This window comes from Lampetra planeri, chromosome 42 (genome assembly GCF_965212315.1).
Source record: "Lampetra planeri chromosome 42, kcLamPlan1.2.h2, whole genome shotgun sequence".
NCBI classification, from domain to species: domain Eukaryota; kingdom Metazoa; phylum Chordata; class Hyperoartia; order Petromyzontiformes; family Petromyzontidae; genus Lampetra; species Lampetra planeri.
In genome coordinates this window covers 7,056,704-7,078,092 of record NC_136148.1, presented here as the reverse complement: position 1 = coordinate 7,078,092, position 21,389 = coordinate 7,056,704, and the positions used below count along the sequence as shown (strand labels likewise).

General features: G+C 43.7%; 1 protein-coding gene across 1 annotated transcript; it reads right to left on the bottom strand.

Annotated features, from left to right (window-relative positions):
* Positions 1–10,452: 10,452 nt before the first annotated feature.
* Positions 10,453–20,568, bottom strand: MAP1LC3A (microtubule associated protein 1 light chain 3 alpha). The gene is made up of 4 exons (XM_078613829.1): positions 20,364–20,568; positions 16,552–16,607; positions 15,826–15,932; positions 10,453–12,066 (listed from the first exon to the last, which is right to left on the bottom strand). Exons 1-4 carry the CDS (start codon positions 20,401–20,403, stop codon positions 11,901–11,903), a joined length of 369 nt encoding a protein of 122 aa, XP_078469955.1. The 5' UTR covers positions 20,404–20,568; the 3' UTR covers positions 10,453–11,900.
* Between the last annotated feature and the right edge of the window lie 821 nt (positions 20,569–21,389).

Below are 21,389 nucleotides of genomic sequence, written 5' to 3'. Positions count from 1 at the left end.
CATGTTACATTTTTGTTTACAAATCCTTAATGTCTCTTGTCACTCATTTCTGCAAAAAATAAATTTTAAAAATTCAAGGAACGTGTTCCCTGTGCCCTTGTGTTTGTCTGCGTGCGCACGTTTCCCACCTTGATTGACATTCCCCCGCACCGCCAATTAGCACGGTTGCCTATGTACGGTGTGATAGGAGTACACCGGTCAGCACACCGGTCATTTCGGTCCTGTCTTTCCTCACATTGTGTTCAAAATACCGGGCGAATGCAGGGGCTGGGGCGATCCAAAAACCGCGGTATTTCCACGGAGCTTGTGATGCGATTTATTTTTGTTTTTATATATTATGCCAATGTGTCAAGCGATATGTATATGTTGAGTAATTGAGTCGGGCTGGGACATGACTGGAGCAAGGACACAGGCCCACAACAGTTCATGCAGCCAATCGGAGAGCACAGACTTAGGTTGTTCTTGAAATATCGCTACGACGACAAACATTTACGTATATTTAAGAACGCACAATAAAAAAAGCAGTACCATATTCTTCGGTTCTTTCGGTAAAATCACGTAGATAGAAACATTTATCATAAAAATAAAGCGGTCGTCATCGCGACCGCTTGTGTTGCGATCGAAACGTCGTGATATTTGTATTCACTTTATTTTTATTCTAATTTTTTCTATCTACGTGACTTTACCGAAAGAACAAAGAATATGAATTCCTGCAGTCACGAAAGTTTTAAGTCAAAATTTAAAAGCAGTCCCGTTTCGCTTTTAAAGCTCACCTCTTTCATATCGCCCATCCTCGTTCCTCCTATTGCCCCCTTCCACGCCTTCCTGTTCCTCTATCGAACTTTCGTGATCCCGAAGAACTCCTCTATCACTGTCATTTACTCCTCATTCCTTGTAGCACGCCCCTGTCAACCACATCAATCCATTCTGTGTCACCGTTTTGTAAGCCATGTCAAGAACCTCGAGTGAAGGTGCTCAATAAATATAAATTGTATTTGATTGTCTGTGAAATCCTAAGAGCTGGAAAACACACTCTTGAAGTCACAGAGTGACCAGCCAATTTTGTAACGCACACAATCCATTGCTGCTGCGCTGGTTAAGTTGGAGTACAAAATTAAACTGGGGTGGCAACCATTGTTACCTTGCTTTATGCGCTGCTTTTTTTAATTTGGTTCGTTGTCATTTTTTAGTACCTCCGATTAGCACGGCTGTCTACGTACGGCGTGAAATAAGTTCAACATACATACAAGTAAGGGACGCGAGATCTTAAGAGGAAAGGAATATTTGGAAATAAGGAGATATGATAATGCCGAGGGGTTATGCAAAAGATAACATTATTCCGTGACAGGAGGGGGTACAATGGAGTGAGGAGTATGGTGAAGAGGTAAAATCTGGTGGAGCATTAAGAGAGGGACAGGGAAAGTACAGAAGGTAGATTACGCTGAAAAGACAATGAAGTCGGAGTAAAGCAGAGCCACATTAAATGTGCAAATGTAGCAGGTGAGCCAATAACCAGTGAATAGAGTGGTCAGCGTTCACAGAAACTGGTATGGAACAAAACGCCAATGAGTAGGCTTCACATCAGTATAATACTGTACCACACATCCGCTCCAGTGTCTTCGAGGAGAAATGTCAAAGCCAGGAGTTGCGATGATTGGGTCTCGAATGAGGCGTTGATGCTGGCCATCCGCGTTGTTCCACTGTCCGCCAGCGGTCTTCGAGGATGGTGGTGGCAGCAGCAGCGGTGGCGGCGGGGAATGCTGCCTGGGAAAACTCACATCACCGTTCCCGTCTGTTTTCGGACTCCGAATTCGTCAATGCTGATGTTGCCAGGGTCTTCAACCTCCCCGTTGACAGCCACGCAGCCCCACACACTGTGGTGATTTCCCCGCTTGTCGCGAGCGAGTGAATATTGTATGAAAGCCAGTCCAGGGCAACGACCACTCATGTGACCTGGGTGACGACGGCCAGGGTTTGTTTTTTTCCCCTGCAGTCAAGCGGCCCACGGCTGTCAAGGTTGATCGACACAGCCGGTGTGACACTGGGCTCCAAGTTCAGTGATCCAACCACTCGCTCTCAACTCAGGTGCTTGCGTGTCCCGTGCCGCTCGAGGGCAACACTCCCACCAACCAGTCCGACCATCTCATTCCCTCCCTTCTTCCTCACTCCTGTCTCCTTTTTTTACGATCAGAGGAAACAAGAAGATGCTCGGTGTAGTCGGCACTTTGCTTCGTTCATCATTTAGTTTTTTTGTTTTTTTTTATGCTTTGCATTATGTAACCCCCCCTTTTTAAATGAAAGATTGCAACAATAGATTTCACGCTCTGCTCTCCTTACCCCTTCCCCCTCTCTCTACCCCGCCCCCTCTCTGTACCCCCTCTCTCCCTACTCCATGTCTATGTTCCCCTATGTTTTCTATGTAATATTTATAATATTACTATAATTTTGTTTTACTACGACAAGTGCTGCGTCTGCACCCAGCCCTTATCGCAGTCCTACGGCCTCCGACGTGTAGCTCATAACTGCATGCAGAGCTCTCCGTCTTCTGCCGTCTCCTCTGCCTCGCAAACTCTGGGTCATCTTCAACTCCTCTCTCTCCAACCACAGCTCTGCCACTGCCCGCACTCGCCGCTGTCACCTATTCAACATTTGCAAAATCCGTCCCCTCATCTCACTCTCTGCTGTTAAACTCCCGATTCACTCCCTCGTGTTCACTCGTCTAGACTACTGCAACCTTCTTCTCGGCATTCCTGCCTACACCTTAACTCATTTCCAACAACAGATACAACATGCCTCAGCCCGGATCATTTTGAACCTCCCCCACAATTCCCACACTTCTGCTCGACTTGCTCAACTCCACTGGCTTCCTGTCTGCCATCGCTGTCTGTTTACATTTCTCACTCTCGTCTATAAATCAATCCATGGTCTCTTGCCCCAGCTTTTATGGCTTCTCTCATCTCCTACTACTCTGTCCTATCCAATCCTCTACGCTCCCAGTCTCCACCTGTCCCTCTCTGTGCCTCCCTCGCCCTGCGCCCAGTCTCACTCCTTTCCCCAGCTTGCTCCCCTACACTGGAACAAAGTCCCACTGCAGATGAAAACAATCATATTCCATTTCTCCCGTAAAACAAATATCTTCTCTCTACCCCCATCCTGCATCTGCTACTCCCTGGGATTTCACAATTAAAGTCACGTGTTGCCTGTTAGACGCCATGTTTTTTTGCTCACGTTATATTTTTCGAATTTATTTTGCAGTAAAAACGTTAGCAGTAGGTCTTAATGGGTTTAAAACATTGCACAACTGGAAATCTTTCGTTTGTTAATATTTCACTCCGTTTGAACCCTTTTACCGCTTGCTCTTTGTACATATGCAGCCATTTTTTAAAATTCATTGCTGGACGACGGCCTTTCCAGTCTGCGTGTGGTTGTGGGGGTTATTTAACTATGCTTGACTGGTTGCTGTTTTATTAGTTTTAAATATTTAAGCAGTTAAATACGATTCATTTAGTAATATCTCACGTTATTTATTTTAGATAAATTGTGTTGTTGGTCATATTGTTGTAAAAAATGTTTTGCCACAGACATTTGGTGGTAGAAATTTACTGTAATGCCATTTTAGCATAACTTTTTGTTTTACTGGCAGATTTCACTGCGATTTTACGTAAAACTTTAGCTTACAGCTTAAATCTGTTGAAACCCCTGTTTTAAGCTTGTTTATTTCCCCCCAAAAATATTAATTGCTTATTCAATAACAGCGCTCCCTAGTGGTAAAAGAGCGCCCCTTAGTGGCCACAACTTTATTAGAAAAGCAGAGATTCACTTCTTTCCTCTCTTCCAGTCTCCTTCACATATGGCCCAAGTCTCTGAGTTTCCTCCACTCCTTGTGAGTGGTGCCATCTCCTGCGCACACTTGCTACATAACCAACTTCCACGCTGTCTCCTTTCGAACAACATATCCGTCTCTTTCACATCTGGTCCAAGTCTCGGCATTTCCAGTCTATCTTGCGCCTTGTCCCGTATATTTGTCTCTGTTGGGGATTCAAACTTTGCATCTCTGCACTCCGGGATTGGCTCTCATTGCTCATGAGCCACCGTGTCCTAACAGATATAATGGGATTCACATAGTGTGGTGATTGCACTTCGCACACATAGCTGTATAACGAAAGTGACATCGTTGTGATTTGTAAATTGGAAAAAAAGTCTGGAATTTGAAACCCGGGTCACCAGCTTCAGAGGCAGCCATGCTATCCACTACAGCACCAGGGCTTGGTGGGTTATATGCATGTTTTGGTTATTAAATCATTGTTGTTTTCACATTTTTGAGAATTTACTTATTAACATATCCAAAACTTTACAGTTTTCCTTATTTGTATGATTAAATTAATAAAAGAGGGTAAATTGAAAGCTGGACTTGACCCACGGCCCCTCCTCAGTCTACCCACTTAGCCACTGCGAAATGGTGATGTCGTGGTGTGCCACGTGGTATAGGGCAGGGGTCGTCAACCAAAATAACAAGAGCCATTTTTTCGAATTCTGTACAACAAAACATCTCTTTCAAGAGCAGCAATGCAAGTGAATAATGCCACGAAGCAGTCTCTACAGAGACGCTTGCTGATGCGGAGCCACGAATTGCTGACCCCTGGTTTAGGGACCGCACTGCACACGTGATGTCATTGCGTAATTTCTACATTAGCAACAAAAAACATAAACGAGACAGTTGTTCTATTTACCATACCACAAGAGTACTGAGGGATAACATGAATGTTCTGTTGAAGTTACAAGACAAAAAAAACCACGAGAATGTTTTTGGCAAAACAAAAACCGAGCGTATTTATTTTGTAGTCACACAAGCGAATTTCTCTCACAAACGAAATAATCCACACGTTCACACCTTGTCTTGCAACACATCATCCGAGACATTTTGACACGACGTGTGAGTATGAGACTGGGTAGCAGCGCTTTGCTACGCATTGCTTACGAGTGTAACACCACGCTATGCATAACATGGGGTGAAATCAGCTTTGTTGTAATCTTGGGAGTTCATCAAACTCCACGTGTTCCTATCAGGACAGTATTAATGTAATCGGCATGTTTTATTTTAGTCTAGTCAATGACATGACATTTTGAAGTCTTAGTCTGTGGATTTAATCCAGTAATTCCCTTAATTTTCCATTGGAGCAGCGAGTGCGCACATCTGCCATGGTTTGTGCGGAAGCAGCTTGCGGGCGGCAACCAACCCCAAAACCGCATCCACACAGCCCACAGCAAGATGATTCTTGATGCACGAATGGAAAAATCGCGACTGTGGTCACCCAGAACAGAACAATGGAACATAACGACTCCACGCCCGATTCGCGGACTAAAGCAGTCAAACATTTGGTGCAGTTATTTAATAAAGATTGATGTCAGTACTGCATCATTTTACCCCTAATATTATCAGGTCAGCCAATCAGTGAACTTGGTAAAATAATCGACACATATACATGGTTTTCTCGCTTTATGCAGGAGATGCATTCCAAAATGGGCGCACAAAGCAAAACCGCATTTGATAGCTGCCTGCCGAGATGCGCATATACTACGCACAAACATTGTCCAATGTTCGACCGCGTAACTGCATGTGATTGGATTCAAACCGTATACTGTACAGCGAATTTTGGGTAGAAACAGGTCAGCCACCAAGCCGCCAAATCGCACAAATCTAACCCGCATACAGAGAGGGAAACCTGTATATCTAATTACCATGCTTTGTCTTCATTAATAAATAATTTTAGTCTGCGTCTTCATTCAAGCAAAGTTAATTTCGTCTCGTCATGGTCATGAGTTGGTCTTTGGTGGTAGTCGTAGTCACCATCACGTTTGATGATGTCCGTCCTCCACTCGTTGCAATCGCTTGCCACAATAAAACACTTTGATGACAAATTTTCACCACAAATTTTGCAAGTAAAATTGTCACTCGTTCTCACACAGTCGCATCGCTCGAAAGTCCAAGGTCAACCAACCAATGTCATTTATCTAAAACGTTCCAACTCGTTCTCTCACGAGGCCACATAGGGTTGCCACCCATACTTAATTAGTATGGCCAGAAACATATTTCAGCTGGGTCTGCTCAACACAATTCTCTTTTTAATGCGTTTCAATTAAGCTTGGAAGCATGAATAATTATGCAATCGCCGTCCGTCCATCCATCCATAACCGGGCGGGAGCAGTACAACTATTGTAAAGATGATCCAATATACAGGATGTTTCAAAAAGATTGACCCAATTTCAAAGCAGTATATTTGGCAATGGCAACATGTTACAATTACACAAAAAGTTACAAACGGTTTAATGAGTTATCAAGTGTTACAAACCATTTTATAAATATTCTATGTGCCCTCCACCTGCTGTACGGACAACATCGAGACGATAGTTGAAATCGTCCCAAACGCCTCTCTTCTCACGTTTTCCTCTGAGGTGCGTGGTCGCCCTGTGCTCTTCCCCTTACATAAACAGCCTGTTTCCTCAAATTGTCGGTACCAACAACAAATGCTCTTTGACATTGGTGGATCAATGCCAAAACGCCGTTGAAACGCACGCTGCACCGCAATTACGGATTCAGTCTTGCTGAACTGCAGAACGCAAAACGCCTTGTGTTGCGGGGTCACCGTCTTGCGAATGACTGAGGCTAGGGGCTGTTTGTGCACTGGGAAAGGCATCTCGCGGAAATCATTTAAAACTCTATGCCCCGCCCTTTCAAGTGGTAAGAGTTTCATTCATGGGCGGTTCGTGGTTGCAGAGATATAGCGATTTCAAATCGGGTCCATCTTTTTGAAACACCCTGTCTAAACCACACTGGAGTATAGAGTCGTGTGCAATCAGGGACTCACCCAATTGAAAAACGGGCACATTGATCAAATGGATGTTTTTTTTCTTCCCAAAACATTCACACAAATCAGAGGCAAAAAAACCAACAGCATTTGCAAACATTCAAACGAGTTTTACCCCGACAACTGCCCATCAGCTTCCGTACCGCTAATTAAATACTTCCAAAGACATGCACGTTTGGAAAGCATTACATAATCCATGCGTGTGCAAGAATGTTTATAACTTTCGGACTCTTTAACATATCTTGCCTTATTTGATGTCACTGTCCTCAAGCAAATATGTGATGTTTGCAGTGCGACTGTACAACACCGATCACCCATATAGTCCAGATTGTGTTCACCTCAAGGGTGGCAACCCAATGTAAACATATCAAGCCTGCACACAACTTTAGAACTACAGTATACAGTATATATTAATTATTCGACTAACAAATAGGAAAAGGAAATACGTAACTAAAATATTTTTGGGGTATATTTTTACACATTTGCTGAATAGTTAAAGGTGAAATTGAAAACGCATACAGTGCACGTAATGTGCTTGAGTCCTATAAATCGAAGTTAGTGTGGGTGTAATAAATTAAACAACTTAAACGTTCCCACATATTACCCATGACCAAATCACAGAGAGAATGCACCCGATCCCATCAGGGGTTGACTCGAGATAGAATCTGGATGGGTGACCGTCAAGCCCAAGAGGTTGTTGTTGTTGTATGGGCTGGGGGTTACACGGTTGGCAGCAAGGGCTAATATCATTCTAGGCTCCCACATCCTGGCTCCGGTCCTTCATTAACTCGCACTGAGCAGCGTTCTCCACAGGTGTGGGGAGACCCTCATTAAGCAGTGGACTGACACAAAGCGAGTAAAAGTACGGTATGCTTAGTGGCTGCACGATCGCCATGTGAAAAATAAACCGTGAACACAGCTGCACGCTGTTATGTGCAACAAGCTGCAGGGCACCATGCAAAAATCCCACGAAACATTGCAATAATCTTTTGTTAGCCTGCAAGTTCACTGCAGCCAACCAGCTTTTAAAATGTCACTGGGTATGCGGAACATGCGTTTACACGTTTGCCAGTTTTCACCACAATGCCTTGGAGAGTAATTGTGTCAACGTCTGCAGACAATTATATTATCAAACCACCTACTTTACCGACTAATTGTACGACGTGATGTTCAGGTTTAGTTAACAATGATAAGCACTGCAACTTTGATTAATCTTCTAAAATTGTTCTTCCAAGTGTAAGCATTCATACATTTAATTCTCGTACATTTTAGACTGTCCAGCTCCTCTCCAGTGGCGATGTAGTCAATGGCAGAGCCAGGATTTGCAGGTAGGGGGCAACCCCTCCAGCAATGAAAAATGATAGGAGTTGTTAGTAAGGACTTGTCCCTTGATTTTTATTTAACGCGTGTGCGGCGATGGCGCAGCCATCGATCGAGGGTCGAATTCAAACCGTGTGTGATCGGCATCGCGCTCACTGAAGGTGAATGCCTTCAGGGAAGTCGTGTACTTTATACTCAACTGCGCACAATTCTGAGTCACTTATAACTGCTTTGCCATTACTTATTGCCAATTATGGACTCAGACTATTGTCCTATCATTTCAGAGTCCCTGGCAGATAATAATATGCGACACAGTGGCAGTGGGGGTCGCAAAATGCCGATTTATTACTAATAAACCCCAATGATCCGATCGAAATTAGGAATTTCTATCGGATCATTGAGGGGGCACGTGTCACCCCACCCCACCGATTGGTTCCGCCAGTGGATGTAGTTTCATAATTGAGGCAACAAAAGTCCACCTCGGATTTTCCAGCCTTGGGTGATAACGCACGCAGATGGGGATTGAGAAACTGAAATGTGTTGGCGGTGGCTTCATCATCGGCACTCTCTTGACCACCACTCGCAGCCCACGTGGTGGTCTGGTGGGCCCAGCACTGGTGTAGTAGCAGCATCATCATTTATATATGGCATAGGGTTCCAACCTGCCGTCCACAGACCCCTGGTGGTCCACGAGGCTACTACAAGGGGTCCGCAGAAAATACAAATAAGATCCTTGCCAAGGAAATGTACAATTTCAAACAACTAGAAGCATACAGTGGTCCACGAATTGTTGGAGGTTGAAAAAGGGGTTCGCATACTCGGTCAAGTTTGGAACCACTGATCTATGGGACCCTTTTTTCCAGTATCAAGATGATGAAAAAAGTATCAAGATTAGACTGTCAAAAAGGGGTTCCATAGATATAACTGCTCGACCTGAGCTATTAATGCTTTGCTATTTGCATTGTCTATGTGCTGTTCGTCTTTTGGCGTTCTTTGTTGAGACAATGCCATAAAGAAAGCCGTCTTCAATGCAGGTCAATCAGTTTCAAGGATACAGGATACATTATCAAAGAATGTTCTTTTGCATGTTTTGCAACAAGCATGTGTGGTTAATGCAGACTCGATGCCTTGTGATAGGTGCCTATTTGGTTTTCAAACACCTTTACACCTCCTGTATTCTTGCTGGAAAGGGTAAAGCCTATTTTGTTATTTTCATCAGAATTATCATTATCACCACACACTGCCTTTGTTGGTCCAGTGATCAATGAGTCCACCTGCACACATTATCACCCGAGATTGGGGAAAACCCCCGAGATGGATTTTGTTACCTCCTCAACCTGGACCCAAGAGTTGTCACTCCCTCTCCATTGGCTGAATTTGTGAATAACTAAGCTATTAGATTTACAACAAAGTGAAATTCCATTCTGTCAGCAAGCTGAACCTTAGCTAAGCAAAGCTTATTTGAAACACCAAAACTTAACTTATGCAAAATGTACTGTAATGTTGCCGAGCATTATTCTAGTCATGCAGAAAAGTGCAAACTTGACTGGTATGAGAAGCATTCAAATTCCTCTTATCTGTGATGTGTGGTGCACTATTTGGCAGATCCTTTTATCTGTGCAAATTACTCATGTAATCTGTCAATTTATCTAGAGATAAACGTGAATACGATGAACTTGCCAATACTTCTAAATTACTCATCTGTAAATGCGTGGATTATATGATGTCTCCAGATGATATGAAGTTTGGTGACTTTATCTATGGAAATTATTACGGGAATAATCCAATAACTAGATTGATTGGTGGCGTGGATAACAGAAGTTGTCGGTAATTGGGCCCGATATCAGTGAAACTTCATTTTAATATCCACATAAAATCTAGGACTACAACTTCCATTCAGCAGCATCACAGCTGGTTTGTTAAAGCGTCTCAGCGAGTCAATCTGCTCAATCCAGGCATTCGGAAAAGCTTGCTTTGTAAAACGATTTAACTGAGGAGTTAAATTATGACGTCACCCTGCTGCTGCTCTATTTCAGACCGGGAGCAACAGCAGAGCCTCACCATTCTGGCGAATTGCCCGATGATGTTGGATGCAATTACCAGCGAAACGTCGTACTCAAAAAATGTATAATGTTGTGGTTTCACTCTTCAACACACCGGTGGGCTAAAGTAGTAAACTATTTGTCTTTTGTCAACGTGACACTTTTTTGCTGATTGGCCGTGTCGGGTGATGGAGGGTTACGACACATTTATAAATAACGCGATATAACCCAAAAACGTTTATTATGCATTTTTAAACCGAGTTAAACTCCTGCCTGGTGCCACACAAGGGTTGTGGGATCGTAATGCTTCGAAATTCCACCGCACGTTCACATCGTGCCAAGTCAACCCAGCGTGGCTCACGAGGGGCGAGGTTGTTGTTTTCCCGCTGCAGGAGCTAAAACGCAGTGAACGAGTCGCGAGGATGAATATGATTGACCCGATCCCTGGCCCTGCTTGGCCCCGACTCAGATTCAGATGTTTTGTATGGCCAGCGTATGACAGTTTGCTTCCGCTTCGGCACAGCAAACAGCCAGCTGAAAACCACCTGCATCATGGGAACCCCGCTCTGGCGTGACTCGGATGTGCCAGTGAAACAAGAGTAAGTGTGCGAGGGTTCAGACCCCCAGGCCAAACCTGGAGACAGTAGTCACATCATGGAGACACCACAACTCGGACTGCACAGACTGTTCCATCAACACCTGTCCCAAACAATTTAAACCGTGTTCATATATATAACACCACGACCTAAAATAATACACAATGCAGAATTTTTTTGCGTAACTTAATTTTACCTAACTTACTTTCCCATTAAACGTTGCTTAAATTTTTTTTCCCAACTATAGTACAGTATTGTGTATATCAACTTCCCACCACCACCCCATCCTAACCCATCCTCATCAAAATTTCTACCCAGCAAACGTGCTCCCTCCCTGGCTTGGCTGCAATTCCTTAAGGGCGTAGGGAGAAGAGCATGGAGGAGACAGCGAGGATGACGGGAGGGGTGAGATCACGCAACTTTGTGGGGATGGGACTGGGCACAATGAGGATCCAGCAAGGTTCTTAAATTGTTTTGCCAGAACTGGATAATGGATAAGGCTACCAGATTGTTCTTGGAGGCATAGGGCAAAATGTCATTAAGTCCCCCTCCCTCTGTCATTCTGAGATCACCTCGGATCTGAGGCTCCCGGCAAACTGTATCCACCTGTCTTCCTCTATTTCTACGGCCCTCATAAGAGCCAAGGGCTGGGGTGGTGAATAAGTACCGGAGAAGTGCAATGCACAAAAAAGGTAAAATGGTTATGATGCCACTGCCCGGACTAGAAACCTTGGAAATACTATTGGTATCATATTATACGAGATGTTTACATTTCTACAACATGTACACATGTTCGGCTAAAACAGAGATAGATGGTGTCACTATTTTATAACGATCAGGTTCCTTATTATTAAAGGTAAAATCTAGACAAAAGATAACCCTATTCTACAACATTCGATTTCCACACAGATGGCAACTCTACTCTACACAGCTGTGCCCATGTACGACAGCATCAGAGTGGAACTGAGAGTGCGTGCTGGCAGTGGTGGTGGTGGCGGTGATGATTGTGAGTGTCCGACGGCCGCGAGGGGTGTGGTGTTATTTGGTGGGGTGGGGGGGTGCTGGGCGAGTGAGTGTTAGACACTGCCGAATGTCTCCTGAGAGGCGTAGACCATGTAGAGGAAGCCGTCCTCATCCTTCTCCTGCTCGTAAACCTGGGATATGGGCACAGCCACGCTCACCATGGAGCGCTGATTCACCAGCAGGAAGAAGGCCTGGTTCGGGCTGAGCTGCAGACGGCGCCTACAAAGACAAAGATCCCCCGTATGGCATTAACAGACTGTTGGGGAAAGTGCTGTTAGTGAGCACACGTGAAGGCTGGCACGGCACACAAGAGAGTGGGTGGCCAGCACCAAGCCCAGCTGCTTTTGTCTCCCAAGCGAAGACATTAACACACCGCAACAGGTACTCATTTGAGGCTGAGTCGACATAGGGGAGGCCCAAGACCTGTTCAAATAATCGTCACTGGTGTTGGCTGTGAATGGGAATCGAACTTGGGTGGTCGGGTTCGTAGCTTAGCGCGCAAACTGCTGTGTAGACAGCGCCTACACATGTACAGACACACACAGACACGCACGTACACACACACGGAACTAGATATGCTCTTATCATTTCGTCGACACACTCATCCGACACGCACACAACTTCATTGGATCCCTAATGTTAAGTAGCCACGAGCCTAGTTAGTAAGTGAATGGGAGACTATCTGGAAATACCAGGCGTAATAGGCTTAGGATGTGAGGTGGCCAGTATAAGGAAATACAGAATTTGATTAATGAATCTTTATTTTTAGAGCTTTAAGTGCTATCCCTCTGCAGGGTAGTTTTTCTCCAGTACTCCAGTTTCCTCCGACATGACACTCATTAGTGGTACTGGCCAAAATGTCAATGTAGCAGGACCCTCATAAACAAAAGTCTTGAGAAGCAGTGAGGCCTTCCTGGATAAAACATAATCGGCATTATTTTGCTAACACAGCTTCACTCTGAAACAAAGGTGGACGATAGCAGCAGACAATGGCGGAGCCAGGATTTTCAGGTAGGGGGGGGGCAACCCCTCCAGCAATGAAAAATGATAGGAGTTGTTAATAAGTAAGGACTTGTCCCTTGCTTTTTATTTGACGCGTGTGCGGCGATGGCGCAGCCATTGATCGAGGGTCGAATTCGAACCGTGTGTGATCGGCATCACGCTCTGCGCACAATTCTGAGTCACTTATAACTGCTTTGCCGTTACTTATTGCCAATTGTGGACTCAGACTATTGTCCTATCATCTCATAGAGTCCCTGGCACTTAATAATATGCTACACAGTGGCAGTAGGGGTCGCAAAATGCCGATTTATTACCAATGAACCCCAATGATCCGATCGAAATTAGGGATTTCGATCAGATCATTGGGGGGGCACGTGCCCCCCCCCCCACCCCCCACTGGCTCCGCCAGTGGCTGCAGATATCACATCTGATACCAGTACCACCAAGAATAGTGATACGAATATGCATGATAATATCAGAAATGCAATCAATGCAATTATTTGTATCGGTAATAGTAGTTTCAGGTAAATATATTTACAGCCCTTTGTCAACGCATTGATGGACAAATGGATTCCTACGCCATGCGGGACTTGGGGGTGATGTGACCACACTTATGCTGCTCAGTATGAGTTGGTGAAGCCAGGGAGCATAAAAGACCATGCTGAACACCATGAAGCCCCACAGCCGCCTATGACAATCTGACGTGCATGGTGGTAATGCATCCAAGCACTATCCAGGCTCAACTCTGCTTAGCGTATGCGATCTGATAAGATCGAGCACACTCATCGTCATTTTGTTACAGACAAATCTGATGTGCAATGGGACACAACATGTTATTAATAAATTAACAAACAAAACATATACATTTCCAAGCTGATAAAAAACCACAACAGCTGTTATCTCTCTATATATAAAAGGGAAATTTGTGAATATGTGTGTCTGTTCAAAATGTTTAGCGTACTTCCCAACATGCAACAAACTTTAAATTTGGCATGTGGGTAGCTTCCAGACTGTACACAATGCAAAAAGTATAAAAATAGTTTTTTGTATTTTGGGGGGGGGGGGGGCGCAATAATGGATATATTTTGCACGGCAAGTGAGTGGTGACGTCACATCTGTGATGTCACCCGCATGCGGCAGCGTCACGCAGTGTGCCTGCTGACGTCACGCATCCCCCCCCACCCTCCGCGTAGGCCGTGTATTAATCCAAGACAAGAATCCATGTCTCAGGCGAAGCCGGGTAAGTAAAGCTAGTGTTGAATTAAAAAAACTACCGAACATATTGCCCTTTGTTTATCCAGAAACACTTTCATATTTTGAAAACAAATGTTTTGCTTTCACAGTGACGATGATAGTAAATCTGCAGATGATAAAATATAATATTGATAATAACATTGCTGATGATAATATGGACCTTCACAATGATAACAATAATATGATACATACCCAGGAGAGCCTCAGAGTCTGACTCAGTTCCAGCAGCATCCTACCTTAACATGTTTATCCAATGCCATTAATGAGCATCTTGTTTGTACAGTACCGTATTTTACACACCAGGCTGAGGCTCGCTTATTGGACTGTCTTAGTCAGTTTGATGAGCCACATCCAGAGCATGGATTTGGTAGTACTGCACAGATGGCATGATATTGATCTGGGTTTACGCCTTTAAGGGAACACTCAAGCCCAGCGTTGCACACAGAGTAAAATTATCAGCTCTTGCAGGCCAAGCCTCACCATATGAGGGGTTAGAGGTTGATGATAAATATTTTACAAGGCTTCGATTTCCACTTCGCTAGACATTAAGTCAGACTGTAAAAGCCAACACAGCTGGCTACGACATATGAGACATCTGACATCGTATTTTGGCCCAGCCAACATTTGAACACATAACCGTGGCTGTCCTATGTATAAACTTTCCTCCACCATGGGAATGGGGAATTTCCATCAGGACTGCTGACAAAATGAGGACGGCCAACACTGATATGGGCTTTGGCTTTGAATTGAATTGTATTAGAGTCCTGTGGCTTATGGCCAAATCACCAGAAATGTGCCAGATCTTGTTAAGATTTTTTTAAACTAAGCAGGCTTGAGTCTCACACTTGGATGGGTGACCACCTTGCACAAATGACACGATGTAACACAATTTTTGTTCCTAAGTAGTAAAAGATTTAGACACAAAGGCGCACTACCACAGGCAGGAGTGGCCACAGCGGACCAAGTTCTCTGTGGGGAGGAACAATCTCGAAAAACTACTCACTTATAAATCTTGTAAATTTTCATTCATATCTTGTTTTTCTCTGACTTTGTGAACTAAAATATACAAATTCACCCGTTTTCTCATTGAAAATAGGTACATTTCCAAATATCACTGTCCTGGTCACAAAAGCAAAGTTTGTGGGGAATAATCTCTATTTTCTGTACTTTTGAGGCATAAGCAATTAAGAAATAACACTTACTGCCCAGGAACAAAAAATAAATACAAATTTGTTACACAGTGTTATCATAGGGTCTGCGAGGTTATGTGGTGGGCAGTAAACTGCTACTTTACTTTGATGCTCCCTGCCACACAAACCAAACACTTATAAATGTAACTGGCCAAACATCCCAATGCAGAACCTTCCTCTTCTTAACATTAAAATAAACCTTTTTCCCACAATGTTATCCCAATTATGCTTTCACTGTCCTGAGAAAAATCCATTCGAATAATTTGCAGTGCCGTGCAAACATTCGTGTTAGTAGCGGATATTACAGAACTTCTTCCAAGATCCCTTCAATGCAGGACCTTGCTGAAAAATACCTGAGACTCAGTGAGGCTTGCCTAGAGAAATGAATACCATTATTATTATACTTGTATTATTACATGTACACCTCTTAAGTTGTTAGATAGACGTGCCAGCTCTGGGCCAAACTACTTTCTCCGTGATGGTGATAATGATCATGATGTTGGAAATGAACTACCCTTGTTGAAGGACCTACCGGAGAATCTTGACGAGCTCACTGATGTTCACATGGTCAGGGACGAGGAATTTTGTCTTGTCCAGCATTGGCAGCTGCTTCTCTCCACGGTACCTCTCTATTATCACCTGCATGCACAAACCACAAAGATAAAGATTATGTGTAGCTGTAAAAAGTGCTGGGGTAAGCCCTGTTCAGCGAACACCTATGAAAACTGGTATGGCGGGAAAGGTGATATAGCCTGTACCATGGTCGGCAACCTTTGTCTCCCCAGTGCCGATGTTTGCACACTGCACAAGGTATTTATTTAAGGATGAGTGAACACATGGAGGCCTGGGACCGGTTCAGATAATTGCCACTGATTAAGCAGTGGATTGGAAATAAACTCAGGTCGCAGGATTCGTAGCGCAGTATAATGAATTATCAACAGAGCCAACACCCAGCTGTGTTCTCACAAATTCTGTATTAAAGATATATTAATTTGTCAATTGAATTATAAATTACAATTCTAAATGACGTAGAGTTTAGGTATAATCTGTTCCGCTAAGTCATGCTCATGCAAATATGTCCATCCATCGAATGCTGGAGATCATAAACAAAGTGTAAAGTCTGTGAAGTGTAATTCTACGTCTTATGTGACCACATTTGTCAACACTTCCTGATTTCTAAATAGACAGAAATACATACATTTTAAAAACGTACATACAGAATACAAATGTATCCCAAATTGGTAAAAATGATACTCACTGGAATTTTGTTGGGATGCTGTGACCGAATTTGCTCCACATCTCTCTGTCTCTCCACTGCAAGATTAATTAAAAAACACATTTTCAGAGTTAGTTTAGGATTTCGAAGGACAATGAAACTCTTCTTAGCTGTGTTGAAGCTGATGGTGGAAAATAATAAACATACGTAAGAAACATTGTCCATGCAAATAATTTATAGCCATTAATAACATGGATACAAAATATAGATTTTAGCATCTGTGGAAAGAGGGGTGCTACCTTTTCCACAGACCAATTTCAGATAAAACCTAGATCAATGATAACGATGCACAAACATAAGTTGGCGAAAATGCAAGTGATTCTTGAATAAAGTTCAACACAAAACCACCATATCTCAGTACAAATCAATTCCTGGCACCCCACACAGATGATGCCAATATCCGTACTGTCCGGGTCAAACATAACTTGCAAATCACTTAAATGTGGTTGGCACGGGATAACAGTCCAGCCTTGTTATCCATAGGTCAATTCTTAATTTCGCTCCCAAAATGCAACATTAGAATAGCATTTTCATAGCATTTGTAAAATTAAGTCAACAATTTTTACAATTTAAGAATTGATGCATATATATTTTAAGTGTATGAATCAATGAAAATCAACAAATTGTATGCTACATGTCTAACTAGTCATTGTGTATTTATACAAGCGAGCTCCGGGCATTGCTCATTTCCTCCCGTTATAGTCTCTTCATCCATCGGGAAAGCTGGAAAATAATGGCTTCCATTCAATCCACCCCAAAAGCGAGGATTGGCTGAACAAACTCCGAGTTAAACTCATGATTGTCCGATTGAAAAACAGCACTGCCACAATACAACCCTGCTAGCACAACATGTGCATCTTATCAGAGTATACAGGGATACTCAGACAGAGTATACAACACGGTACAGTACGTAGTACACTGTATTATCTGCCTGCGGGAGAAACTCAGCATTGCCAATGTAGCAATTTTGTCACGAGATCTAATGACCCTTTGAGTTTTCCTGGCAACAATTTGTCAATGCAAAATAAAGAAACAAAATAGAACGCATGCTTTATTGCAGTGCAATTCCGAGTGTGTATTCAGGATCTTGCATCAGTTTACGAAAGTAAATTTAATACAACACAATGTTAACCGCAGATGTTTTGAGGTTTGTTTGGCGATTTTCCATTGTAAGGAGTTCGTAACAGTGGAAAAACTTTAACAAGTGTGTGTGTTCTGCCTTCTGCTCAGGGAATCGGTGTTGAGGAGAAGAGCCTGCCAGATATATTTTTTTAGACAGAAGCGACTAAGATTGTTCATTAGCCTGGGTGGAGCCGAAGGTAGAGCACACTTTTTTTTATTTTGAAAAGCAGGGTTTCTTTTTAATAACAGCTTAAAAATGTATCTGCCAAGTTTGGCATAAAACCAGTCTTGGCAGACGTGCAGTCAAGGTGTGCTCGTTGTATTACAATGCCAGGGTACTGGAAATAATTTATATTGATCACGGTAAAATGAAGGGCTGGGTCGATTACATTTAGAAAATGTTGATACCAAGTTTTATTTCGAATATTTTATACACCCTGCTAATGTAGGCCACACTACCTTGCATTGACCGCCCTACCGATTTTGAATCGGCTCTTTAGGCCGGGGTATCTAGGCAAGCGGGGAGGGCTGGGAAGAGGCTCCTGGGCCTACTACCTGTGCACGTTAGGGTGTGGTCACAACAGTAGTGTGCCGGACAATGAACTAAAATGTATAATAGAATATCTTTACAATATTAATTATAAAAAAATTATTCCATTGTATTTACACTTAGCCATTTACAGGAGTGTAGATTATTGCTATTCCGACAGTTATTAACATGCGTTGTCTAAAATTTACAGAGTGGAGAAACAGTCATACATTTAAATGGTGAAACATGAACCATCTGACATTGTTTGGCGACATGGCCATGATAATTAACTACAGGGAATGTTACAAGATCTCAATAATACAAAAGCCTGCAACGTTATGACAAGTTATTGTATATTTAAAACCCAAGTGTGCCCAACAAAGCAACTACAACGTATCTATCGGGTAAACGTGGATTTCAGGATGAGTCCTCTGGCACTAGCAAGTTACTTCCCTTATCCGCGCAGAAACGCGAATAGTTTCAGTTTCATTTATTAGGTATAGCCCCGTGAGCCATTCGGCTCTTGAATCAGGTGCAACTGCAACAAACAAAAAAACTAAAACATGAACAAGAAAATATCTTAAAGTGACTATGGGCAAACAGAAAAATCCAGGAAAAAACTGCAAAGTCTTCAAGAAAAAAGCACGATACACCAACGCTGTGCAAAAAATCCCAGTGGGATGCAAGTCAAACAACAACCACAAGACAACTGAGATTAAAGCCATCATTCTAACTCCGTACTACAACAAACAAACATAGCCAAACCCAAAAAACCATTTCGAAATCACCAAAATAGGATGAATCAAAGCGCAGATAGTACGTCTGTAGTTAGATCCGTGGATCAATTCGAGGGCGCAGATACTTGGAAGATTGATTAATAGTTAGGATAGGAGGGATTTTACAGCTAATCGTGATGTTGATGCATGTGAAGGTCTTGGTACGACTAACTGTGTTGTGCATTCAGAAGGCTGGAGGCGTGAGATTTAACAGGCAGGCAAAGTCCATGACTGTTAAAACAATAAAAACTTGAATGTTGCAGGGTCATCGATCCTTTTCAACGTGATGTTAAGTTATGGGTCGCCGTGGTGTGTTTATAATACAAAGTAAATGGCTTTTTGGTTTACCCAAGACAGTCTTGAGTCTCAAATTGATTTTCAAGTACTGTGAATTGTTTTCAGGATGAGTCCTACTTTGTTTGGCTTCAATGGGCCTCATTAGGGGTAAGTGTGGATTTAATCAGTGGGCGAAGGATTCGTTGTTTGACCATAATTCACCACACTGATCGATGAGGGTTGGTTATGACAGAGCGTTGGGGGGCATAAAAGTACCAGTCAATAATTGACTTTTCGGCACTACTGCCCAACACGTAGCAGTGTAACATTGCACAGCTATGTAAAGCATGTCCACGCCACTATTAAAGGACAATGTTGAACGTATGGTGTCAACAAAGTAATTTTATAATACAGTATATTAGTATATATGCTGTTAATTGTATGTATACCGTACTGCATACACTGAATGCATTTTAAACTCACGACAAACGTGGATATTGATGGCATACACGGATTTGTCAGTGGCGACCAATGTATTATCCCGGTTTTAGCTGGGCCTCCCCTAAGTCGACTCAGCATTTAAAGCAGTACCTGTGTTGGGTTGTATACGCCATCAGCACTGGGAAGACAAAGGCGGACGTGGGCGAGGTGCTATCCATACCATCGCCCCGTGTGTTCGTGCCACTAAAGTCGATTTTTTTTTATCTTGTGACACTAATCGGACTCCACTACAACCATTGTTGAACCTGGGTTCGATTACCGACCTAAGACGTAGCACGACTGTATCTGAACCTGCCCTGGGCCTCCTCTCGGTCGACTCAGCCTTAAACGAGGAAATAACCTCGCCGCTTTGGATACAAAGGCGGAGGAGGGCCGTGTTGTTGACCGTCCTTACTAGGCGCTCGCTAACAGCACTGGTCATCACAGTATATAAGGCCACAAACAACAGATCTTTGTCTCTATATATAATGACGACGATGCTTTAAGCAAAGTGTATAAAATACGCAGTAATGACATTTACAACAACAATAACATCGCTTGAGGAGTTAAGAAATGGAGACGGTTTAACAACAACAGCAGCAGCAGCTTACCCAGTGTCCTCCGTTGCTTGAAAGACTTCTCGGGACTCATCACTGCTACAAAGCTGTCGATGTTGTGCCGTACGGATTAGATAAAAGGACACTTTTGCTAAGCAACTCGTTCACGCGACACTTGTAGCGAAGCTTGTGGCTGTAGAGAGGAAACCCACCCCCTGTACAATGTACAATGAACACACTCCGACTGACTGACACACACGCACGAGCAGTGACCTCATGCTGCGACAAACAATGACGTCATCGCCACAGCCTCATGGCCCCTCCGTGTGCCCGGGGTTGGGCCCCCGGTGTCTTTGACGACCGCTGGACGGCGTGGTGGGGATTTTGAATGCGGTCGTGCGGTGTGGTGGTGTAAGGGAACACTGGGTTCGGTAACTACGTCCCTTGCCCACCCACTCACCTACCTACTCACCTACCTACTCACTCACCCACCTATCTACTCACCGACCTACCTACTCACCTACCTACTCACTCACCTATCTACTCACCTACCCACCTACTCACTCACCTACCTACTCACTCACCTACCTACTCACCCACCTACCTACTCACCTACCCACCTACCTACTCACCCACCCACCTACCTACTCACCTACCTACTAACCCACCAACCGACTCACCTAATTACTAACCCACCTACCTACCCACCTACCTGCCCACCTACTTACTTAGCGACCCACCTACCTACTCACCTACGTACCTACTCACCGACCCACCTACCTACTCACCCACCTACCTACTCACCTACCTACCTACTCACCCACCTACCTATTCACCTACCCACCTACCTACTCACTCACCCACCCACCTACCTACTCACCTACGTACCTACTCACCGACCCACCTACCTACTCACCCACCTACCTACTCACCCACCTACCTACTAACCCACCTATCTACTCACTCACCCACCTACCTACCCACCTACCTACTCACCCACCTACCTACTAACCCACCTACCTACTCACCCACCTACCTACTAACCCACCTACCTACTCACCCATCTACCTACTAACCCAC